The sequence below is a fragment of the Anser brachyrhynchus genome (assembly GCF_964034855.1).
Source record: "Anser brachyrhynchus genome assembly, chromosome: 2".
NCBI classification, from domain to species: Eukaryota; Metazoa; Chordata; class Aves; order Anseriformes; family Anatidae; genus Anser; species Anser brachyrhynchus.
The window spans coordinates 25354465-25380610 of record NC_137695.1 but is presented as its reverse complement, the minus strand read 5'-3'; the positions used below and the strand labels follow the sequence as shown (position 1 = coordinate 25380610).

Sequence of the window (26146 nt, the reverse complement as noted above, 5' to 3'; positions counted from 1 at the left end):
CAATCAGATGAAGGCAACGAGCGCACGCCGCGCCCCGATTGGCCGGCGGCTGGCCGTACCATTGTCCCGGGGGCGGGGGGGGGAGGGGAGGGTCCTGCCCGCCGCAGCAGGCAGCCCCGCGCAGTGCGCCGGGTGGCGAGGCCCGGCCCGGCCCGGCCGCCGCCATGTGGTGCAGCGGGAACCCCGGCGGGGGGACGGCCGGAGCCGCCGCCGTGACGCTCGTCCTCAGCGGGACCCGGGACTGCTTCCTGCGCCTGCCGCCCGCGCTGGCCTCGCACCTCCGCCTGCAGCAGGTACGGCCGCGGCTGAGGGCAGGGCGCGGAGGATTCTGGGAGAACGTTCCCCCACCCCCCCCGCGCTGCCGGCGAGGTCGCCATGGCGACGGGGCGGCGGCTGCTCCGTGGCCATGGCAACGGGGAGCCCCGCCCACCCCACCCCCAAGGCGCCCTTTGCGACGGGGCCCGGGCGACCCCGTAGCGGCAGCGCCCCAGGGTCGGGGCCCTGCGGCCGTCATGGCGGCCTCGGGGGGTGGGGGGCCAGGTGGCGGCTTGTGGGGCGCAGCGGGGGCCGAGCCGTGCCGCTTTTCGGCCCTGCTTTAGTGAGGCGCGGTCTTGGGGCGTCTCGCCGAGGGTTCTGCATCTTGGGCCGCGCGTTCTCCTTAATAAAATGATTGGAGTTTGCCTGTGAGCGCCGTCTCACGCTGTGTGGTGTCGTTTGTGTCCCTCAGTGCTGTGATTCTTACACCCATAACACATTCCTCAGCATTCACATGGGAACTGGGACGGTAAATGCAGGCAGAATCATAATTCTTGGCATGCATGGGTATTCCACTATATGTTCATTGGGGCTCTTGTCACTCAGAGTCCCAGTTGCAGGAAGGGGATCTTGCTGTTTAAGTAACTTTTCACATGAAAACACAAGCAAAGCCTGTGTGCATCCATTACGCAACGAGCAGAAGTTAGGGATTAAGGGCTTGCTAGCAGGATAGACAGTCTGGAGAAAAAAAATCCCTAAGAACAGTGTTAAAGAGGAGAAATCCGGGGCGAATGTGGGGAGGGTGGGAGCAGCTCTGGTACAACATCTCCTGCAAGGTCACGCTAACCCTTCAGGGCTGAAAAGACATGGCACAGAGGCAAAATTGCCAAGATTGGGAAAATCCTGCCCTTTGGCATAGTAAAAGAGAGTCGGGGAAAGGCAGGTACATGTCGCAAGAAATCCAGCACACATGTTCGCTTCCCTCCTGCTGCGGTTTCTGGATGTCTGACAAATTCTCCATCAATAGAGAGGGGGGGAAAGGATGTAACTGCTTTAAAGTCTCGTAGCTTCATTCTGTACATAGTCAGTTATGGCATTAATTTATCTTACTTCTCTAAAACTGATAGGGCCAAGCTGTGAAAATATCCTGCGGTCATCAGCCTATATTTTTGAGCTGGATGGAAATGAGGCATCGAGGTCACCAGAGTGAAAACACTGCAGAGATTAACAGACATTTAGCAGAGAAACTTGGCATTGCAGCTGGAGATCAGGTTTGAAATGCAATCTTTTTCTTTTTTTTTCTTTTTTTTTTAATAATACGTATCGTGCAAGATACCTGAAAAGGTAATAAGTTACAATTTAGCTATGACCTTCTTTACATGTATTTAGACAATTACTGCATTTAAATCTTCTCAGGAGAAAAGATAACCATCCGGAAACATCTCCACTGTGAAAAGATTTGCTTGTTAAATTGGTAACAACTACCTAAATTAAAGTAGGATAGGCCGATGGATAGGTCCTCACAGACTTGCAGGCACTGTTTGCAGTGCCATTAATTTTAGGAAAACATAAAGTAATTAAACAGGTTAGGAATTATAAGAATATTTTGCCTGGAGTTCCTGTCATTTTTAAGTAATTATTGATAACATATTTCTTCTTGTCTGATTTATTTGGGCTTTTATTTTCATCCCTGTTTTCCCTTTCACCATGTATCCTTGTGTCTTTTCTCTTTGAATGTGTATTTAAATTTGCTTCCTATTTCTTGTGTGTTGAATTTCTTGCTCTGATTTATTCTTTCATCAGAGAGAAGCTGGAGAGATGCCCAGGAAGCAGGCAAAGGTTTTTGTCATGGGACTGTTAATATTTCAATATCCCAAGATTTTTTTATATTAATAGGGAGAAAGTTAAACATGAGTAGAAGAGTATTACTCTACACGGTGTTACTGTTTGGTATATTCATATATGCCAGTTCTCCTGTTGTAAATTTTATTCAGCGTAATAAAACAGTGGCTCAAAAGCAGTGTATTGTCTTACCTTGTTTATGTTTTTTTAGCGTATTCTGTCTAGAAATGATGCAACTATTTGCAGAACTGTAAGACTAACTAGTTCAGTGGCAAAGTAACTTTTGTTCTAATAATTAATAGTCTTCAACAGGAAAAGAAAATTGGCAACGGAAACCTAAGAACACTCAACTCTTGCCTGGAAATAATTGTCTGTACAATTGATAGAATAATTGGAAACTTTTGCAATCTTTTTGGACTCGGAAAGTGTACATTTGCTGTGTTTCATAATAATATGCTCTTCTGCTTACCACATTGGAGAAAAGGAATGCCTGACAACTTTTGCCTCAAACTTGAGGATCTGCAGGCGTTTAAAATAGATTGCTACTTTTATAAAAGCTGATCTGAAATAAATAAATATACAGAAGTAGTTTTATCTCAAGGAAAAAAATATTTTAAAATGAATGACATGATACTGTTTGAAAATTGTTACTTTCAGTCAAATGGAACATTTGGTAAAAACGAACTTTTGAAATGTATTTTGAGAAAGCATTAAACATATCTGTTTTCCCTAAGCCATGGTAGCTTTTACTGTTTTTCCTGATACACAGGACCTTAAATTGTTCTGTGGAAGTGGAGCTGCTTTCCGTGAAACCTTTCATAAAGAAGCTAGGTTTGGTTTTGTATTGTATTTTTTTCCTCAGTTCTTCAGCTGTTTTTTGCCTTACTTGAATTCATGCACAACTCAATGGATTTTTCATCAGTCTAGCTTCCAGGACATTAAAAAAAATATATAAATGGTTCTGTGATCAGTATGCGTTGAAAATTTGTTATCAGCTGATAAAGCTCTTGATGCTTTGCACATTCACTTCCATTCACAGCATGTTGATGTCCCCAGGCATGCCCAATGTAATGTCTCCAATACTTTGAACTTCCATCTTCTGCTTATGAATTACCTCATATCATTAAGGTGTATGTTCAAGGCAGTGAAAACATATAATGAAAGAGATGTCCGTTTTCTAGCTAAGTTAAAGATGGAGTCTTTATGTCTTTAAAAATAGAAGTTCAGTACTTCAAATGCTGTTACTTTTGCCAGGTATTCCTTGAACCCTGTTCCCATGTCTCCTCCTGTCAGCAAGTAGAAGTGGAACCACTCACAGCAGATGATTGGGAGATACTGGTAATAAAACCTTCCCTATTGTTCATGTCTTTTTCTTAGAGATAACAGAGACTGTAGACATTAGCAGTTTTTTCGTAATTCCCTACTCTTTTTCTGCCCCTAAGGAAATACTAAATGTGGTACATTTTCATTGTACTTTATATTTCTAATGTTGTATTAGAAAGAGACATGTAGTTTTTATCTTCAAACGTTCAAAATATATGTAGTATTTAATTTATAATTATATCACGTTTTCCCAGGAACTGCACGCTTCCTCTCTTGAAAGACATCTTCTTGACCAAATTCGAATAGTATTTCCAAAAGCCATCTTTCCTATATGGGTTGAACAGCACACTCACGTTTACATCAAAATTGGTAAGCAGCACTGAATGCTGATGTGGTACATTGAGAGAGCTGTTCTGCAAGAGTGGATGCATTCATTCATGTGTTCTGTTTGTACTCAGGTACACTTATGCCAGCAGCCCCCTATGGGAGATTAGAACCCTGCACGGAACTTCTGATACGCCCCAAAACACGTGAACTTGAAGAGAACATCACCAGCATGCCTTTCACGGAAAGTGACGTCTTGCTCAAAAGCTTTGTGAAAAATAACATGGAGCACGAAGAAACAGTAAAGGAGCCTTTAGCCAACCAACCTCACTTAAATCCAGGAGTCCCTGAACAGAGTAAGGCCGATGCAAATGTGACATTTGGCTCAAATGTTCTCCCAGATATGTGGAATTACATAGGGAGCATTTTCTCTCGTACACCTGAGCAGAAACAAAAGACTGTGTGTGATAAAGATGAAATGGGCACCTTCAAAGACAAGCTGCTGAACTTAATTCACATGGATTCCATTTTTAGAGTATGTCAGTCCCAGCCTCCCAGCGTACAGAATGCATCAGCCACTCATGCATTTCTGAAATACAATGCCATTCATATTTTTCCATGGAATTTAGAATTTATTGATTTGGAGCCAAATGCCGTAGTATCTTATGGGAAAATTAATGAGCTGCTTTCCCCAAGACAGCGTCATCAAGAAGCAAAGCAAAATCTGCCAGTTGAAAAGCAAAAACATTTGACTAGTCCGCAAGACAAAAATAATTCCAATTCTAATAGCAGTCAAGCATCCAGTGAGGGATCTGTTGTGCAGATCGTTTGGAACGGATTTGAAGACCTAAAGAGTGTCATAGAGTATGGCAACAGTGGGGAAACCCTACATGTTGGAAGAGTTTGGGTCAGTTTGAGCACACTATCTTCTGGGCTTTTTATTGGATATCTTCTACTGGATAACTGTGGAACTGGCTAGTTAGTATATAGTTTGGGGATATAGGCTTTGCGTTAAGCTCTCAAATATAGTACACTAGAATCAAATAATATCTCGTAGACCTATGCTTTGCTAAGACATCTAATTCTGTGTTACGCTACCATTATCTTCTGAGATATACAGCGTACTCTGGGTTTCTGTGTCCTTAGCATTTTTGCACCAAATGGGGAAAATACTTTAGTGTTGCTAGAGGTGCATATTTTCTTCAAATTCTGTTGGCAGCCACTGTATTCATGAGAACATGAAAGTATTTATTTACGTACATTCAGTAATGCATAACGAGGTGGGTTGTTGGTTTTGTTTCTTTGTTTTCCATTAGATATCACTTTAGAATATGCTTTGGACTCGTGTCATCAAACTATAAAGTAATGGTAAAAGTAAAAAAAAAGTAAAGTATAAATCATATATCCTATTGGTAAATGATGTTAAGAAATGCTTTTATATACTGTTAAAGCTTTTATTAAAATCTTAAATTACTATCAAATAATTAGCTTTCATATCATTTAAACTATCTTAGTCTTTATACTATATTTTGTAAGGTGGCCCAGTCCCAGTGCGTAGACACTGACATTTTGGCTTGTTCTGACAGAACTACAGCCTGCTTATATTCTTTTCTGGAAGCACGTACAGGATCAACAAAAACAGATCAAATGCACTCCAAATAACCGTTTGACTATTCCGGCATATTATACTCCTTAACATTTGCTTATTTTCATTGAGGCTGAGAAAAAAGTCTGCAGTGGTATTTACCACTAAAACTTTTGAGACGCACAGCAGATTTCCAAATGCCAGCAACTGTTAAGTCTTTCAGGTTTAATAAACATTTATGAGATGTTTTTGATTTGGAAATATGTTTAAAATAACACAGAATGTTTGAAAAGCAGTTTCCTTTTTAAAGGGCAAACAAACTAGTACAACTTAAAGAAATTGGATTTCTCTGTACTGCAGATGTGCTTAGCTCTGATCTGTATAATGGATTATTTATATCTACCTGCCCATGTAAAATTAATTGTAATCAGCAAATGAAAGGGTTTTGTGTTTGGTTTTGGTTGTTTTGTTTTTTTTTTTTTCCATTACTAAAACATTCTTGCCACACTTTAAGAATACTGATACCATACTATGTATGTAATGTTATAACTGTTCTATTGTCTGATATTTCCTTTTTCTTTGCTTTTATTTCAAATGTTTTAGATTCCAGATGCACTGAGAAAAAAGCTACGTATCAATATACATTCAACAGTCCGAATTAAGTCAGTTGAATCTGTTCCTAAAATTCCTGTATCTCTTAGACTGCAACCCAGACAGAACTTAGTGAGTTGATATTCTTGGTCATGTATTTGTTCACATACTGGAAAAAAACTAATATTGCTCTGGTCAAGGCTGGTTTGGTTTGGTTTGGTTTGGTTTTGTAATGTTTATTTGTTTTTGTTTGTTATAACAACAATAATCAATAATAATTTGCATCAGACTGCGTTTGCAGTACATGGTTCCAACCTAGCAAGTTTAAGTGTATTCATTTAAGCCCGTAAAAACAATAACAAAGAATCATAAATTAAAAGTGGAAATACCCATTTTTAATTTTTGTGGGAGAAGGCATGAATTTGCTCTTCAAATCTTGCAGCGGCCAGTGGATTTCCTAAGAAAGAATTGCAGTAAAATGATTGTAATTTTTAATGTGCTGCTTAGATTTTGATCTCCTTCTAATGCTAATTATTTTCCTAATGCTAAAGATTTAATTTTTTGGGGTTACATACTTAAATCTCCCTCATGTGTCTACTGAGTGAGCATCTGTGACAGTAAAAACATACTTAGCACCATTTTCATGGTCTGTCAGGTGTAGATCTGGAATGAAAAATATTTCGAAACGTACCACATGCTTGTTTCTCTGTGATACTGGCCTGATTATCTGTTATGTTAGCTGCTCCTCAAAACCTTAAATATGCCATTTCCCATCATAGCAGACCTTATGCATGGTTTATTCTTCATTCCCGATAGTCTTTTTTGTTTCTTACCTATAGAGGAATAGTTGAAATAAGTTTTTTTAAGATATACACCGGAGTTAAAATAAGCATTCTTTCAGTAATTTGCTAAAATCACACAAAGTATTTGTGTGTGCTTTTATATGTTTCCAATACAGTGCCCTCCCGTCCCCTTTTTAGACAGGAGTTATGCTTCTGTGATTAGGAACTCAGCTGAGATTCATATTCAATTTCTTTTCCTCTTCCATTTACCTAGGTGATCTGGGGTCAGTCGTGTGGTCTCTTTGCTTGCTTTTTGAAATTTGTTGTTGCCCCCATCAAGATGAGCCCAGGGTAGTCTGCATAGGAAGCAGGGTATACAAGAAAGAGAGGGGTGCAGTGAGCACCCAAAATAAGTCACAGGTCAATGTTGGTGCATAACTTAGGTGCCCTTTCAATCCTGGGAACTGAGTAGTGCTTTTTGATCTTGCAATACAAGACAAGTAAAACAAGACTATAAAACTCCTCCTTGCCTCACATCAGTGTTCCAAAGATAAAATCTTTAAAAGTGGCTGAAGAGCCAGCTGTTGCTCTAGCAGGGACTAGGCAGGTGCTTTCTGTAGAGCAGGTGATAGACATGGTGGTTGTTGGCAAAATGTTATTTTCCAAATAAATGAAACTTCATCTTCTTCCATATCTCTACTACCATAAGCAAAACAAACACTCCATGCATAGGAAGAAAAGAGTCTTACTTACTAACACCTTGTTTTATTTTTCTTTTTCTCTACATATTCTTATGTAGCATAAAGATATACACGAAGATGATGTTAAATATGCTTTCAGTTCTTGGCTACAGGATTCTGCTACTGATGATCTTCCCTGGATAATGACTAGCACAGACTGTATACATCTGCATGTTAAGGAAGGTAAGGATAATACTGTCTCCAGCTGTAGCTGTCTTAACCGTCTCTTATGGATTTTACTTGGGCAATGCCTTTAATCTCTATATACAACATTTAATGTAACAGTTATCTCTTTACACTGAAAGTGTAAGCATGAATTACACTTTAATAATGATTATCCTTTTTTTTCATTTTGGATTGTACTGTAGTGTTTCAAAATATGTTAATGTTTTCTCTTGTGAGGAATAAAAGCTAAATTTGTCTGGAATTTTAGTAGCTGTTCCTTGTTTTTACAGGAATGGAGGAGTTTGTCCTTAGTGTAGTGCATCCTGCTCACATGGAAGAAAATAAGTCTGAGAATATTTTTATGCTGAGTCCCAGTTTGCTGCAAAAGACTACTATACAAGTAAATATCACATAGTATCAGGTACCAAGTAATTTAAATTGTTACATTTGGTTACAAATAAATTATATGTATCATATATTGTTTTCCCTTTTTAAATAAATAATGTCAGTCTGTTCATTAAATTGTATCTGCATTCTTTGTATGTTTCTTTTTAGCCTGAGGCATTGGTGAGACTTTTTTTAGTCTTTCTCAGAAAATTAAATATTTACTTAACATTAGGATTACTGTGTCCGTTGGTAATTCTGGTTGAGCAAATGCCCACGACTTCAGGATTATGTGTATAGTAGTGGTAAAATATTTTTTTCATTTTTAAGCTGATAAAGTTAAATTTTAGAAGAAACTTAAGGGGTCCCATTTGGCTGTTCAGAATATATTTTTTCTGCAAAACGTAGAACTCCTGTTCAACAGAAGTATAATGGGCTTTATTTGTATTGGTGGTAGAGAAGTAGAAGACTTCCACAAATCATGCTGGTGACTGGTATTAAGATGAAAGGACAATGTATATTCCTTAGTAGCACTGTGAGCTTTAAGCATCTACCAGCCTGTTCCTATCTGTGAACTTCTCTGTTAGCCCTGTTTGCCAGTTCAGCTTCTCATACTAGGTCCCTGGTAAACCAGGTTGAAAAATACGTTTGGATTAATAAAAAAAAATTAAAAATAAAAAGCCAAGTGTTTTGTCAGGCTACTTTTCACCTAGATCAATTTCCTTGTGTGATTTACTGTCTTGCCTCACAAGGCTTGTGCCAGCATAACAAGGAAGGTACAGCAGAAGAATCAACGCTGCAGCTAGGGAAATTCGATGATGAGCTGCACAGTCTGGGATAAAGTGCACTTAGCCAAATATCTAATTGCAGTTTGTTACATCATTGTAAACACTGAACTGTATTTTGGAAATAGTTATATGTATGCCATTTTGCCAATGCGTCTTTCTTTCAGGCAAAATTACACCGAATCCAAAAAAGGCTAGTCAATTGTATACCCTTCTGTGTAAAGTATTAACATTTTCCTTTATTGTAGGTTCTTTTACATCCTCTAACTAGAAAAGCTGATGATGACAGCCAGCCACCTATGCGCGATACAGACAGGAGCCTTCCGTACCACAAACTAGACCATTTAGGGTGAGTTGTTTTCATAGTAGAAAACATGTGATTGAATGGAAATTAAAGAAAAAAGAATATTGGTGAAAATGCACTTTTTTTTTTTAAAGTAAGCCAGATCTTAAAAAAACACCACTGCATCTTTTGGTATTTTGGCTTGTGTCAGGCTCAGCCCATATTCTTGTTTGTATAGATGTTTAGTTCTGTCCTCTGAGCAGTCTTACTGAAGTGAATACAAAACTTCAGACGACTTAAACTTACATGCTGAATAGGTCACCATGTCTGGCAATTGGATGGGAAGTCTCAGAACTCTGTAAATTTCAAAAGAAATACTGATAGTTCAGTGGCTCTTGGTGTGCTTCTAAGTGGTGTGAAGTAGACCTCTGTGTAGCATTAAGGAATACTGGAGCTGTTGGAGATTACTTTTTAATCTGGGGTTTCCAAAGGCAGCCAGACTTACGTGTTGCAGTCTGTCTGTCAATCTGCTTCCCACAGTAACTTAAACCTATTTACATGTTTAACCAAAGTTAAGAAATGGGTATGGGTCTCAAAGAATTTTGTTCCTACAATTTTTATCAGAATTGACAGCTGTGGAGAAGAACTCAAAGCAGTAGTTGCACTGGTAAAAAGTGTAGTGTGAGCTCAACAGCTAGTCGGTTAACCTGCTTGGGGGCCTGGGTGCAGTTTGGAACTAGCCCTTGGACGCACTGGCTCTTTCACAGCCAGTAACTAAGTGATGTATAAAGCTGTTTTAATTAGTACGAGGGAAGATGGTGGTACTGTGTAGCAAGCGAGGTAGGAATGGGGCAGAGGGGACATGAGAGACTTGGAGTATTGTGGTAGTATGCTATCGGCGTTGTAAAAGGCAACTGAGGGCTGGCAGAAAGGGGCCAGTGTGGCAGGGACATGATGTGGTAGGGTAGGGATGTTAGAAACCAGGTTTCATTTGTTCATTTCATTTTTCATGGTGCAACATTTCGGTTGAAGTTGAAATACAAAACTTAGAGCCTCGCTGTTTGTGGACCTGAAAGGTGTGTCAAAAGTCACAAAGATTTAGGACAGGTAAGGGGCAAAGATCTCTTCCAATGAGCTAAGTGCTGCTTTATTTCTGAGAAGGTGGAGTTCTTTGCCTCAGGTGTGCTCCATGTTTTACTATTTTGTTACATTCCTTAGTAAATTGTTACTCGGACTCTAAAATAGATGAAGCCCCAGAAGCTGAAGTCAGCTCTGTTGTCTGAGACCTACCTCCTGCTGGAGTGGCATAGCATGAGCAGATAACAGTTGCACAACAGGGATGTTCTGCAATGTGTGTTTGTGCCCTCTATGTTGCCCCTGCAGAATAAATGTTTTTACTGATGTAAAAAGAATTAAAAAATTCTTCACACTGGATTCTCTTTATCTTTTTGTTGAAAATGTGAACTGCTTCACATTGCCAACATTGTAACCTCACTGTACTGCTAGCTATTAATATTTACATCATGAGCACTGATGCTACCCTAGGCCATTTAATTGTTTCTTTGCCGTGCAGGGGAGTGGACAAATTAGGAACATCTTCCTTTGAACACATAAGCCACAGCCTTTTGGGTCGTCCTTTATCTCAAAAACTGGCTGGTATTGCTGTGGGACTGCGAAGTGGAGGGGTACTAATCACAGGAGGAAAGGTATGCACTTTACTACTCTCTACTTGCAAACCCTCCCAGAAAGTTTTCCATAGTTACAAAACTTTTCATTAGTTTTCTTTGATACCATGCAAACTCAAAGAATTAAAGAATAAGCTGAAAAATGAGCAGTCAGCTGAACAGAGCTAACATAGTAAAACATTTTATATATATATATAAATACATTCATGAAATATAAATGTATATATAATATAATATAATAAAGTAAAACTTTAAAGATTGCTAGCAATGCAATTTCAGTCTATTCCCATAGGTCATTAATATGCTTTGTGTTTATGGTATAACAGACACTTTCTGTCTCTTAAATATTTGAATGAAGGTAAGAACACAGTATTTGCTCTTATGTTCTAACATAAAATGACAGTATAGTTGATAATCTTAAGTTTCCTGTTGCCTCTTGCAGTGATCCATTTAACACAATACCCCATAACAATAGATGCTTTAATGCTCAGCTCAGTGGAATCAGAATGTTAGCGGAGATATTCACCCTAAATTTGGCTTATACTTGTTTCAGTCCATGGCTTTGGTCTCTACCAAGTGATGCAGAGACAGAATAGCGATATACTTCTGGTGAGGATTAAAACTAAGGTGTGCCTAGCCTTCCCAGCTTCACTTGTGTATGCTCTGATAAAAACTCCACAAAAACAGGAGAAAATAGTTGTGTAACTTTATGTTAGCTCACATTTATTTTTGCAGGGAAGTGGAAAGTCAACACTAGCGAAGGCCATCTGCAAAGAAGCATTTGATAGACTGGATGCTCATGTAGAAGTGATTGATTGCAAAGCTTTAAGAGGTATGATAATAAGTGTTTCATTCTCAAATGTGCTGTGTGATGAAGAACCATAATAATTGAAATTACCATATTTAGTCTGTCTTATCTTTCAATTTTTATTGTTAATACTTTTGGAAGGAAATGAGATTCTTGAAGTTAAACAGTCTAATGAAAGTGTAACTGTCTTAAGCTTATTTTGCACTTAGCAGTTTCTGTCCCTCATACCACCACCAAATTGAAGCAGTGATTCCTTCTTTATTTCTAATTGTTCTAACAGAGGAAGAAGTTGCAAGTTGAACTGTGTGTTTTTTCAGCTGTGCTAGCTGGAACAAATATTATGTTAAACATCCTAAATGTTAAGGAATTCCTGTGTTACTCAGTGAAAGAAATGACATGAGCACCAAAGAAGAACTAAACAAACAAGCAGCTGAAGCCAGATTTATGCTGGCACGTGTACTACTCTAATGTTTGTTAGCAGTAGTCATCTAATAGTCATGACTATAGGTGATGATGAATACTTGGTGATAAGGTGAATACATGGGTTTTTAGTGTTTAAAATAAGTGTATTGCCAAAGATGGAAGAGGACAAAAAAGGCTTTTTTAATCTTTCATTAATAGGCTTTCACCAATAGTCTTGGTGTTATGGACACAGAGGATAATGAACTGTATTGTTACAGAGGTTTTTTTGTGTTTTTTGGTTTTGATTATTTCTTTTACAGAGCCCTTATATTGCATGCCTATATTCTTTCTGCTTAAGTCCCTACTAAGATCCTTTCTCCAGAGAAAAAGGGAAAGATCAGTAAAGAGTTAGGTCCTTCATGCTGAAAAATTCTTCAAATTGCAGGACTCTTCAGTAGCTAATTTAGGGTGCTGTTGACACTGCTCTGTATTTTAACTGTCTAGAAATTATACCTGTAGGTTCCTCTAGCGGTTGCTGAAAGATGATTAATCACATTTTAGGACAGAGTGATCCTTCTAGTACTTTTTTGATGGAACGTGTCGCCTACTTTCCTTACTGACTGCAGACTCTGGCTTAAACTAGATATCTGATTTGTAGGAGTGCAGTTAAGTTAGCTGAATCCAAACCATTGGAGTATTACCTGAGCAAGCTGTAAGTCAATCTGTTTTTTTTTGTTTGTTTGTTTGTTTGTTTTTTCCCTGGTATGTTTTGTCATTAAAACTGTATTTCTGTTTTAGGAAAAAGATTAGGAAACATAAGGAAAAATGTGGAAGAAGCTTTTTTAGAAGCATCATGGAGACAACCATCCATCCTTTTAATGGATGATCTTGATCAGATTGTTGGAGTACCTTCCACACCAGAGCATGAGAACAGCCCTGAAACAATTCAAAGCAATAGACTTGCTTATGGTAAGATTGTACTACCTGTTTCTGGATGAAAATGTAATGCAGCTTAGAATTTCTGGCACCTGAATTGTACTGTCCTAGCTAGACACTTGTCTGGATCATTATTGCCTCTGGACCATGAGGTATGTTTGTAGAGCAGAGTTCATAGCACAGAAAAATCATGTTTAATATCCTGTGATAGATAGCATCAGTTACGTTGCAAATATAGCTTTTAAACAGCACTTCCAGTGAAGTTTTAGTTATGGAATGTACTGTCCTAGAAAAAATAATTATATTGTCCGGCTGTTTTGTTGTTGTTATTTTAGTTTTTGTTGGTGGTGGTTTTTATTTGTTTTTATTATTATTAAAGAAAAGCCTTTATAAATGGCGATAAAGCAAATATTCATTTGTTACGTTTTGTATGTGTTAATGCTACTACAGTAGAAATGTGTAGTATCAAATACAGAGTCTTCCTGTTATTTTGCAATTCATGGAGCAATATGTTATCTGTTTAGTTTTGAAAGATCTGATAAAAGAAGTTATTTCCATGGGGAGTTTGATTGCATTCATTGCTACAAGTCAGTCTGAACATGCCCTACATCCTTCCCTGGTTTCAGCTCAAGGCACACACATATTTCAGTGCTTCCAATGTATCCAGTCTCCAGATCAGGTAAATTCAGGTATTTATTAATTTGGTTAATTTGCTCCCTCTAAATGTATGTCCCCTTGTTACCTGTAAAGGGATTTTAGAGGAACAGCTTTAAAAAACATGTGGATCAGTACAGTTAGGTAAATGAGATTAAACCGAAGTGTGTTTTTTACACTGCTCAGAGGAGTAAGTATATCCCTAAATGTTAATCAATTGAATTAAATGTTAAAATGTTATTAAAACTAAATATTAATTTTATGGGAAGGTTTGGGGTTATTTTTCTATGTGAATTATATCCCTCTACTTTTAAATGTAGTCTTTTTTGGAAAAGTGAAAAGGAAAGAATAAACAGTATAACTTAATTGCAGGAGAAAGTAGACTATTTGTACCTATGCGTATATATCCTAATGATATGAAATAGTCATGGCAACTCATTGGTATTTAGCACAAGTAGTTCCTGCCTGCTTGTCTTCTCTCATAGACAAGCAAATAAAAACTATCAAGGAAGCAGTTCTGCATTAGATACAATGTAGGTTTCTCCCACTTCTTGCAAGTCTGCATTTTTTTAATACTAATACATGAATAAGGAGGAGATGTCAGTGGAAAAGTCAAGATCTTAAAAGATACCAAATTATCAGATGTATTTTATCTAGTGCAGTAGTTTTCACATTCAGTATAATCTGCATGTATCAGCGCAAAGGGAAAGATTTTTGTTTTCCTGTGAAACAGAAACAATGGGTGTAGTAAAACACTAGAATCTGAGGAGCAGGGGGTTGTTTCATTATTGTTGTTAGATTTAAGATAACTGCCAGGGTAAACATTTGAAGTCATAAAACCGGTGATTTTATTGAAGTTCAGCTGAAGAATTGACTTTTGTTCATATTCATGTCTGCTCAGATTTTGTTATTTGAAGATTTGGTGATATCTAAAATGGTGAAGGAAATTTTAGTAACTCATATGTAATTGTTTTCTGAACTTCTAAAATCCACATAAACAGAAAAGTGAAAATGCACTTGTTGTACAATTCTATTTTTCAGAAGCAAAGATGTGAAATGCTGTGTTCCATAATAAAAAATAAACTGAATTCTGATATCAAGAAGTTCTCTGATCTTGACCTCCAATATGTTGCAAAGGAAACAGAAGGTTTTGTTGCTAGAGATTTTACTGTGTTGGTTGACCGTGCCATTCATGCCTGTATTTCTAACCCGAATGCATTTCAAAATGATGGTATGTTCACAACAAAATCTAGATTTCATAGTCTAACTTCTGTTATCCACAACCTTTGAATAATACCCAAATAAAACACCAGATTTTGTTTCGTGTTTAAAATGTATTTGTTACTTATAGTGAGGATTTTTTTTTCATTTTTCTGTAAAGCAGAAGTGAATCTCTCAACTGTGGATTTTCAGAAAGCTTTAAAAGATTTTACTCCATTAGCTCTGAGAAATGTCAACCTTCATAAGCCTAAAGACATTGGCTGGGACAGGATTGGTGGCTTAAAAGATGTGAAGCAAATACTTGTGGATACCATCATGTTACCTGCAAAGGTATGCAGTTCTTTTAAATAAGTTACTTGAATTTTATATATACTGTTAGTAGAATAAGAATTATTTTTAAGGTGCAACACAGTATTTGACAGAAATAAGGCAGGTATGATTTTAAGCTACTTTTGTAGCTTCTCACTCTTCAACTATCTTCAGCTACTGGAAAACTTTTTCACCTTCCCCTTCCCTCTCCCAAAAACAATAGGCAATGGCTTGTACTTTTCTCCAAATGAACTGTTGTTCTGCAGTATTGCAGTATTACATCCCCTGTCTGACATATTCCTAGCATCTTCTTTTGTTACACACTTCTTTACAGGGACTTGTGGTTAGGTTCTCTGAAGATAACATTTCCAACTGTCGTCTTCTGTGCTTTTGCTAGAGGAGTGCCGTCTTCTGGGTGAATGCCAGTCCATCAATTTTCCCTTTTAATTTGGCCTTTCTGCCTTGCTTAAAGTTTCCAACATTGTGATGAGCCATTCATTTCAGTCTTCAGAAAAATGACTGAACGTTTTTTCTTACAGTGGACAGAATCTTTTTGTTGTATACTTTATATAATTTGATCATACCAGTCAGTGATCAAAATACAAATTTAGAAGTGCTAGCATGGATGTTTTAAAACTCTGATACATCCCTATTCTGTCTTGTTTCTTCTTGGTAGAAGATGCCACTACTTGTAATTAAGAAGTCTAGGAACCCACTTCAGCCCCAAGTAAACTACAACAGTCCAAATGAGCTCTTTTGATAATAAAGTGGATAAAAGAAATTAAAATTCTTTTTGAACAAAAATCCCCACTCATGAGATTTCAGTACACTACAGAATAATCACATATTTTAGAACGTGTCTTGTTGACATTCTTTTCCAGTATCCAGAATTATTTGCAAACCTACCTATACGACAGAGATCAGGAGTCTTGCTATATGGAGCACCTGGAACAGGAAAAACACTGTTAGCAGGAGTAGTTGCTCGAGAGAGTGGAATGAATTTCATAAGTGTCAAGGTAACAAGATTTTTAAGATCGGTATTTTGCCTTCACAACCGCATACTCATAATTATGTTGAGCTACTTCATTCAGTTAATAAAATTAAAGTAAGAAGCTTATTTAAAATACTGAGTGCCTCTGGATATCCAAGCATCTGTCTGACTTTCTGGAGCTTCACAGTTCTATGACTGAGATTTTTTTGGTATAATTTTTCTTTAGGAAGACTAATAAAATTTAACTAGATATTCTTAATTTATTTACTTTTTTTTAAATAAAAAGATCCCAGATTCCACTGGACAATGAAGTTTGGCAATGCATTTTAATTATTTTCAAAATGCAATGTAAACTGTTACCTTGTGATACTCTAACGCGTTTTGTTATAGTAGAAAAATTGAAATAACTGCTTAAGAACAAATTGGAGTGCTGCCATTCTCTTGGTTAAAATAAAATTCACTCCAATATATTAAACTTATGCTGATGTTAAATTACACATTAAAAGAAACACATCATGAATATTCTTTTCTGTTTTTTAGGGACCAGAGCTACTCAGCAAATACATTGGAGCAAGTGAGCAAGCAGTTCGAGATATTTTTAACAGGTTGGCTTTGTAAAGATTTGTGATATTATCAGTAGATTTTATTGGTTGAAGCTCCACGAAATAATTTTGTTCTTGGAGAGCTATGGTGTCAAATCACAAAAGTATCTGAAATAAACAATTGTGTCAAACAAGATGGTCATGTTGAGTTTGCCAAGAACATTTTTAAGAACTTTTTTAGGAACAGTTTGGATCAAGAGTGCACTTTTGAAGCTGATTTCCCATTTCTCTACAGTGCTTTGGTTCACATCACAGATTTGTTGTGGAAAATAGGTGCTGAATTCCTTTCAGATAAGTCCAGGACATAGACTAGTGTACTCCAGCTAGTAATGAACATTCAGTAAACAGAATCAGACTTGACTTGGTATTGAGATTCTTAGTGCCGGTAGTTTTGTTTTTACAAATCTGTCCTTATTAAGCCTCACTGCTTACTAATGTAAAAATGAAGAAGGGAAGAAAAGAAAAGATATCCTTCATGTCCTTTGCTTCTTGTGTAGTTTACAATGTAGAGGCAGATATGTTTAAGCCAAGATGTCATCTGAAGTGACTGGATTTTAAAGCTTTCATGAGCTTTCATTAACACAGTTGAGTACTTAAGAAAGGAAAAAGTGAGTACAAGGTATGTCATAAAAATGAGCCGCAATCGCATAGAAATCCGATTCTTAAGAATCTCTAACTTCTGTGGGAAACCGGTTTTCTGTTCTCTGGCTACATTTAACTGGCTTTTGTTTGTTTGTTTTTAAGAGCTCAGGCAGCCAAGCCTTGCATTGTTTTCTTCGATGAGTTTGATTCTATTGCTCCTCGCCGAGGTCATGACAACACTGGAGTTACAGACCGGGTGGTTAACCAACTGTTGACTCAGTTAGACGGTGTGGAAGGCTTACAAGGTAATAATTCATCTGTGTGCCCCTTCATACACATAAGTTTAGCAAGTGTTAATGATATTTTTCTACACTTTCCTAAAGGAGTTTACGTCCTAGCTGCTACTAGTCGCCCAGATTTGATCGACCCTGCTTTGTTAAGGCCAGGTCGACTGGATAAGTGCCTGTACTGTCCACCTCCTGATCAGGTGAGAAAACAAAATGTTTTACATGACAGGCAGGGGAAAAAAAATCAAACTACTGGTCTTTATTCTCCATTTCTTTATATTTTGTAGCATTTCATATCTGGCCAAAGTGGAGTTGCTTGCACAGCTCAAGTTATATATACAAATTCACTGTTTTTTAGTGCCAGTAAGTTAGTATAAAACTGGGAAAAGACTGTTTACCACTGTCTTAAGGATCAAATCGTATTCCAGTGGATTTAACTGATTCAAAAAAATAATGATTAAAAAATATCTTTAACAGGAAACTAGTCTACAGAAAGGAATTGGCAGTAGGGTAGTGTTTATCATCTTCTGCATCATGCTATGAATTACAAATCCAATGGATCTGCTGTTTGCTTGAAGTGATGAACCATAGGCATTCACAACCCAACCCTTGATTATCTGATGTTTTCAGAGCAGTTTTGTTCTGAATCCAGACAATTCTACCATTCTTTACCCACAGTTAATTTAAATGTTCAAGTTCTTTTGAAGACAGATATGTCACTGGCCAGGAAGGGAATGATTCTCACTGGTTATAGTGGGTTTTGGATCAGGCCCTTAAGGCTGTACAACGTGTATCTTTGATTCCCCATGTTATCTTAAAAATTAGTGCTGTTCATTTTCAGATTAGTTGGAAAGTTTAACAAATGCCACATCATTTCATTCTATAAAGGTACACGAAGAAGATGTTCCTGTGCACTAAGATCCTAGATATTAGCTGGGTATTTAGAGAAATGTATTTCTCTACACACTGTGTGTTTGGTACAGTTTCTTTTAGACTTGTCAGGGAAAAGTAGCAAAATTTATGCCTATATTTTAAAGATTGTTTACTACACAGTATGTCCAATATGTATTATCATTAGGGTAGTATTATCTGTTAAAAAAGGTAATTCCTTCCACAGATAGGAATGTGTTTGTAACAGGGGCAAAGCACTATTTAGAAGTCAGGAGAAAGAAAATATCAGGTTGCTTTATTGACAGTATTTTTTTTTCCCTCTCTTCTTACAGAGTTCACGCTATGAAATCTTAAAAGCTCTCAGTCATTCTCTGTCCTTGGCAAGCGATGTGGACTTTGAGTATCTGGCAGCAAAAACAGATCAGTTCACAGGAGCTGACCTAAAAGCTTTATTATACAATGCCCAATTAGAGGCAATACATAACAGTTTAGGCTCAGGTTTAACACAGGTAAATAATACTGATATAAAAGACGTCTCTTTTTATTTTGATGTTGATATGTTTGAAAGAGTTAATTCTTTTCCTTTTTTTTTCTAAGCAAATTTGTTTAATAATATTTAGTTTTCCTGTATAGAGGATTAAAATCTTAATGTTTACTGTATCATGTGAGAATAATGTAACAAATTAGTATAAATGCTTCTTAAAGACAACGTCTTTTGATTTTATGAGAAATGTTTAATATTAAAATTTATTTTAGCAATTTTTAGCAAAATTATTTAGCATTGTTATGAGGAATTGACTGACAAATCAAGGGCGGGGGGCTCTCATAGTTTTGGGGCATCTGGCAAATTCAGTTTTGAGCTGGCATATTTTGGGTGGTGGAGGAAGCAAGGAATTGGTAGGTTTTATGAAGTTGTTCTGACAAATTGAGTGTGATCTGAGTTTAGGGAGAAGTGGCGAGAGGGTAGTGATATCTGAAGGGGCCTCCTCTGTCTTACATTCCAGGCACCAGCTAACACCCATGTTTCCGAGGCACAGGATCCCACCCTTAGTTTTTATCCCTCATGTTACTGACAGGCCTCTTTCCTCTTTTAGCTTCCACTCAGCCACCTCCCCTCACATTTTTAATTCCTGTCTTGTGGTTCTGGCTGGGAAGGGCCAGGCATGGCTTCTCCTACTTGGAAGTCAAAAGGAGGTGTTGGGTCAGGGTCATAAAAGCAAGGAGAGCTCTCAGGTTCTTTTTGCACCAGATTTACCAGGCGATGGGGCTCTGAGTATCCAACTGTTAGCATTGGGAGGGATCTCCAGCATACCTTCCATAACAGTCCCTTCACTGTAGCATCAGCATGAGGAGAATATGAAATTAAGAGAAGAGGATAGAACACTAAAAGTAGGACAGCCCCCCACAGGCAGTGTCCTTATGCTGCTCTCAGTTTTGCTGTTCCTTCGTATGGCTATTTCTAAACACTGTGCTGCTGACCTAAGTAGTTGTAGGCATACCTGATGATGATCCCCATCATTGAAAGGAGGCTGTTGTCCAAAGTAATAGTCTCCAGAGTAGCATGTGCAAGAAAATCCATTGATGGGGGGGGGGGAATATTAGAACTTAAATAGTACATGTGTATGATTTACAAATAAATATGCATATATTGGGTGAGGTGCTCTGACGTTTTTTTATTGATAGGGGTGCACGATCAAAGAGTTTTTGCAGACACCAGTGTAAAGCACCAATTGCAATTTCTGTATCATTTAAAATGTGTTACCATGACTGAAGGTGAGCAGAGTGATTAGGCACTGTAAAAGTAGACTCACGGCAGTCTCCCAGACCACTTTGCACAAGATACTAAGTTGCTTTGCAGGGAAGGGTCAAGCCGGAAATGATAGTTCTACGACAGAAAATGTACATGAAGTTTCCTAACACTTGCTGTTACTGAGTAGGCAAGACAGATCATAGCAAATAAATAAAACCTTAAGATTATTTCCTCTAAATACTGTTCTGCCATAAAGATGGAAAGTTCTGCTTAAAGGCATTGGATTTTCTTAGCAAAACATTTGGAATTCTACTTCTAGAGAAAGACGGATTGCTAGAAACAAATGCAAATCAATACTTTCATTTGGACTATACATTAAATATTTTAATGTATTTCAGCTTGCAATTAGCTGTGAGTTAATACTTCTAAATGTTCTGTTTTGTTTTGTTTTGTTTTTCTCACAGGATTTTGGTTCTAGTTCTGATAGTGACTTCAGCCTGTCTTCCATGGTTTTTCTGAACCACAGCAGTGGCTCAGATGACTCAGCAGTAGATGGAGAAGCAGTGCTAGAGCAATCTCTTATTTCTTTAGACATGTCCGAGTTGCTTCCTGAAGATCCAAGGTCCAACATGTATCGTCTTTATTTTGGAAGCTCTTATGAATCAGAACTAGGAAATGGAACTCCTTCAGAACTGGTAAATTACTTTCTCAATATTTTGAATTCTCTAAATATTATCGGTTGTGAAGCAGAAAAACTGAACCAGGCAAATGGTAGGGTTTTATAAACACAGTTATGTCTGCTTTGTCCTTGAAACTGTCTTCATCTAATACCTTGTGGTCCAGAGTATAAACCAAGATGGATGCCATCTGACAAAATACAGTATGGACTTCTCTACAACTTTTAAGCACTTTTGAATTGAAACCCCAAAATACTACTTAATGCTTTATAATCAGGCAAACTGTTTTCATACTGGGTCTTACTGTCTGATCTAAGGGCTTGTTGCCTTCCAAAGTTTATTACTAAAACAGTTTTTTAATTTTTTAAACTAAAAAAAAAAAAGGTTTTATCACTAAAAAATCACCATCTAGCTCTCATGATCATAATAATCAACAACTTTTCAGTTTCTGGTAGACCATTCATTAATGGAATAATCTGACCACAAGATTGTGTAAATAACAGGAGAAAATCTTAGCTTCCATTGTTGCTCTTAAGAATGGAATTCTTACTGCAGTGGAGAAACCGGAACATTCTGTGGCTAACTTGGAGGTAGGGTTCTGCTTAGGGGCAGAAGGCTGGCTGGTCTCACTTGGCTGCCAGGTAAGCAAAACAGAATATGCTCTCTCCAATCTCCTTATATTGAAGAGATGACTTCAGAGTTTGCATGTGATCCATTCATTTTGAGAATCTGTTGTAGAAATGTAATTACAGGTAGTTATCAAAGGTGTTAGAATCTTGTTTTCAAAACTGTCTTGCATTGATTCTTAAAGCCAAAAATAGCTTCTTCTGACATTGGAGAAGTAATTACTGACTGCTAAGCCTTGTAGGTTGCTTTTGTATTTGTTGTCTTGCGGTATAGATGACAGTGTTCCAGTAATGTATCGTTAGAGACTTAAATTTTCCTTTAACTGTGGAAACTCTTCAGTGGGGCTACAAAGACTTCAAGCTCTTAAAACAGTTGAACTTGAAAGTTGCATGTTTTATCCAGTGCACAGAAAATGTGGAGGTGATAAATATTTAAATTGTGAGTTATTCCAAAGCTAACTACAGAAACTTTCCCAGATTTCAGAACCACTGATTTTCATACATAAGTAAAACAATGGGTTTAGTAGACCTTTATTCTTTTTGACATAGGCCATTGCAAAACAATATAGATGTTTTCCAAAGATGAAGCAGTTTATTTTCAAACTTGTACTTTCCCCAAATATCTTGGCAAATTAACCTGAAACTTTCTGTGCAAAAAGTTGTGTGTGATACATTTTTAAGAGAAAGTTTTTGCTGGTGGAAGCAAGGTTATACTGAATTAAATTGGCTGGAAAATGAGCTAAATCTTAATGGCTGAGTTGCTCTTTTGGGTCTGTAATGAGTTAATGTATTTCTCCTTGTGATCAATTTAGAGCTCTTTGTGTTTGTCTGGACCAAACTCCATAAGTCACGATTTTACCAGCATGTCTCAAAGAGACACAGCATCATCGCAACTTTCAATGCTTAGAACAACCTCTCAAGAAGACTCCCTGGAAAATAATCAGGAGCAGCAAACAGAGCACCTGAGGACAGAAATCAGTGCTATCAAAGCCAGTTACAGAAGCAAGAACGGAGTATGGCAGTTTTGTTTATTATTTAGTCTTACATTTTTTCTCCCAATATTTCTTGGTATTCTAAAAAATAATTTCTGCAATAGTATTAAATATAATGTAACAAAAATAGCAAAGATAAATGATACCTAACTTGAGGAAAACAAGCCAGATTTGTGTTATTAATATAGGGGGGAAATAAGTGATTTTATTTATAATATGTATTGAGGAGGTTCCAGAGTTACTGATATTCATGGCACTAGGTATTTGATCTTTGGTAATTTCTCATTGTTTATTCCTGGCTCTGTTTTCAAGGAGGACAGCACCTTTAATCAGTCCATGCTTGCCAAGAACACTTTGATTATTACTCAGTCCCATTTGATGACTGCACTTGAGGGTTTAAGACCATCCATTAGCCAAGATGACTGGAAGAATTTTACTGAACTGTAAGTATTTTTTGTGTGTGTGTGAATTTATTTTTTTAATTGTGAATTCAGTGGAATTTGGTGTTCTCATATTTCTTATTCATCAGAAACACAATAGTTATTTAATGTGGGGAATGGCAGAAGAGTGGAGTGGTTTCTGACAGCATTTTTTTTTTTTTTCAGAAATTCAGAAGTTGCACATTGGGAAGGGGAAATTCTTTTACCAGTGCACTGTATTTTTGTTTGTTTGTTTTCATTAATGTAGGACCTAGAAATTCAATCACAGACCAGAAAAACCTTGTATTATGTTAAGAGCTATACCAGTACAAGAAGATTCTGATTCTGTAAGACTTAAAGCCAGGTCCCCTCAAGTAGCAGTCCAGCATATTTTCAAATTGCTGGCGTTTGACTCAGTTGTGGCCTCTGTTAGCTCCAGTATTCAGGAAGAGGTATGTTGGTTTTGAGTCCTTAGTACGTGTGTTCCCAAAGAAAAAATAATAATATGCAGAGGAGTAGATATAGTGAGAATGAAAATGTATCATCTCAGACTAGAAAATGACTGGAGTGAATAAGCTGGACACTGGCATCAGGATGTTCGGTGATGGATGTGGAAATTGTTAAGGCATGTTCTACCTCAGCTGATACATAGATAAGCAGATATTACAGCACAAGAAAGAGAGAAGGAAAGAAGGAGAATGAGGGATGCTCCCTAGGATCCAGTCCACTTCTGTTCCCCACCCCTGTGAGTCCTACACCCCCATATCCCTCAAAAAAAAAAAGAAAAAAAAAAAGCTGAGGAGAAAGCTTTCCGAGTCAGATTAGTGGTTGAAAATTCTAGTCTTGTAGGTCTGAGGAGATGTTCATTTGTCACATCAGTGAAAATATAAACAAACATCTGTAGTTCTGTGTTGCATTAATGTGCATCTGAAGAGGCATATGCAAACAAAATCGTTTCAGACTAATATGCTAATATCTTTTTCTGTTTTAAGGTACGAGGATTTTCAGAATCCCAAGAAGAAGAAGGGACAAGTTGGCTCAACATACAGACCAGGACAAAAAATGACTCTAGCTTAGTAACTTTTAATATGCTTGTAATTACTAAACTGTAAATGGAAATGACAAATGTGAGCCTGATATTTAAATGATTACATCAGATTATTTATATTCATATGGATTTATTAATGCAGCAATTGAAGAAAAAATTATTTTCAGTTTACATGCTGTAAAATTATTTCACATTTTATTTTGAAGAAAATTGTCTTCCTGCAGATTAATATTAAATTTTTGAGAGAGCATTTGTTACGTTATGTCCAGTTGTTTATCACATAAAATTTTTAGTATTGCTTTTTATGAATATATGATTACCAAAAAAAATAATAATGATTTCCCTGTTTATTTCCTCATAACAATTACATCCTGTTTGAATAAACTATAATATCTAATGCAGGAAACATTTTGAAAACATTCTGTAAATGTTGTTCTGTAAATAGCAGCTGTTGGACGGCTTAGAGAAGGGTGATAGTTCAGATGTTTATTGGTAGACAACTACTCTAATACTTCCAGAACAATTGTAGCCATAAAAGAAAAATAGTAAGACAAACCAGTATAATTTTATCTTTGTCTTTTACCACTGTTAATTATTCAGAGGAATATCAAGTTGCATTTTGCAACTATATCTTCCTGACCCCATCTTTTATTCTTGGAGACTTCAGAAAAATCTCTGATGTTTGGAAGCTGTCTAATGTTACATCCTGAAGTTATTCACCACTGCTTTCTTACAATCAGGTTGTTTAAGAGTTGTCATTCTCAGCTGATAAGGAGGTGGACAGCAGGGGAAGGAAGCTTTCTTCCAGGAAAGGAAGAGAATTAGAGATGTTTCCCATAAGTCACTACATGTAACAGTTTATTTAATTCATTTATGTATGTAATGCTCTGTCAGTAATGGTAAGAACACATAATATTGACCATATGATTATCCTTGTGACTGCTATATTTGTTACTGCCACTATTTGTAGTTCCAGTGTTCAGTGCCAGCAAATAACCCAGCAAATATATTACTTGTATGCTTATTCTTACATCCTGCTGCAGATAAGTCATAGCCTTGATATACTACAAGTCTTAGCTTGTAGCAGGTAATACCCCTGATCTTCTCATCTAGCTAAGCTATTGCTTCTTACTCATGCTCAACTCTTGCTTCAGTGGGTTTTGAAACTGAAAATCCTTATTGCATTACTACAAAGTAGTAATTTCTTTTCAATACCACTGTGTCATTAACACCATACTTACTTTTAAAAGCTGGCTATATATTTGCTTAATATTAGAGCCATATTCTAGATTACCTCAGTCTTGAGTTCATCTTTCCAATATAATGGTGTCATTCTTTTTTTTTGTTGTTTTGTTTTGTTTGTGTGTGTGTTTGTGTGTGTGTTAAAGTTTGTTTTAAATGGCCGTAGAGGTTAATACGAATACGAGTTGAACAACCTGCTGCAAAGGAGCATGTCAGATGCTCCATGCTGACTCACATTTGTACTGTGGTAAATGTAAGGTACTTGGAAGTAATTTATCTTGTAATGAAGGAGGGGCAAAAAAACATGGATATTGTTAATGAAGTACAGCAGCTGGAAAGCTGTAACTAGTTTCTCTGCTTGAGTTCTGTGTCAAAACTCGATCTTCATATATATATTTTTTTTAATTTCCTTTTTGAGGTCCAATAGTTCATTTAGGGTATTTGTGGCCTTCGGGATGTAGTTTCTGTGTGCATCATCATCTTGTTATTCACCCAGTGTTATTCTGAGCTTATTCAAAATATATATTTTTTTCTTCCTTGAGCTGCAAATTCCAAATAGTTTTTCATCTGTGACCTAAGGAAACACTGTATTATCTTCTGTTCAAATATGTGAATTTCAAAACTTCAGCCCAGTCAATTTTATTGACTAGTTCCTGTACAGTTGGGTACTAGTTCAGTACAGTACAATAATCTGTGGAATTATCTTCACACTTGGAATCACTTAAATAGTATACTATATTTCAGTGTCGAGTATTACATTGTAAAGTTAAAAAGGAAAGCATGCTTGGATTAAGCCATACGCTGAGGTCCTATCAGACCTCAGCCAAAATTAAATACCACGTTGCTGTGGAAAATGTTCTTAAAAAACAGGAAGCCACATTTCCAAATCTGCTTTCCAAGTTTGCTCTCTTCTTTTCAAAGGAAGTAATTTCACCAGTGAGCTGAACTAACTCAGGTGTGTGTGT

General features: G+C 37.1%; 1 protein-coding gene across 2 annotated transcripts; it reads left to right on the top strand.

Annotated features, from left to right (window-relative positions):
* Positions 1-101: 101 nt before the first annotated feature.
* Positions 102-24340, top strand: PEX1 (peroxisomal biogenesis factor 1). 2 transcript variants are annotated; one of them, XM_080582545.1, is made up of 24 exons: positions 102-293; positions 1383-1526; positions 3352-3435; positions 3675-3789; positions 3879-4651; positions 5933-6052; positions 7502-7625; positions 7898-8007; positions 9025-9125; positions 10633-10765; positions 11480-11576; positions 12753-12923; positions 13415-13569; positions 14586-14775; positions 14926-15095; positions 15956-16090; positions 16606-16670; positions 17412-17554; positions 17633-17736; positions 18760-18936; positions 20642-20872; positions 22293-22493; positions 22785-22915; positions 23884-24340. In XM_080582545.1, exons 1-24 carry the CDS (start codon positions 165-167, stop codon positions 23966-23968), a joined length of 3888 nt encoding a protein of 1295 aa, XP_080438671.1. In that variant the 5' UTR covers positions 102-164; the 3' UTR covers positions 23969-24340. The 2 variants fall into 2 exon arrangements, with proteins under 2 accessions (XP_080438671.1, XP_080438672.1); XM_080582546.1 differs by having other exon boundaries at positions 103-293; positions 14929-15095.
* The last annotated feature ends 1806 nt before the right edge of the window (positions 24341-26146 follow it).

Excerpts from the sequence above, each read along its gene's own strand:
- PEX1 (XM_080582545.1), top strand. The coding sequence starts at position 165 with ATGTGGTGCAGCGGGAACCCCGGCGGGGGGACGGCCGGAGCCGCCGCC. Across the intron at positions 11,577-12,752 it reads TGATTGCAAAGCTTTAAGAG|GAAAAAGATTAGGAAACATA; the intron begins GTATGATAATAA and ends TTTCTGTTTTAG. Across the intron at positions 20,873-22,292 it reads ATGGAACTCCTTCAGAACTG|AGCTCTTTGTGTTTGTCTGG; the intron begins GTAAATTACTTT and ends TGATCAATTTAG.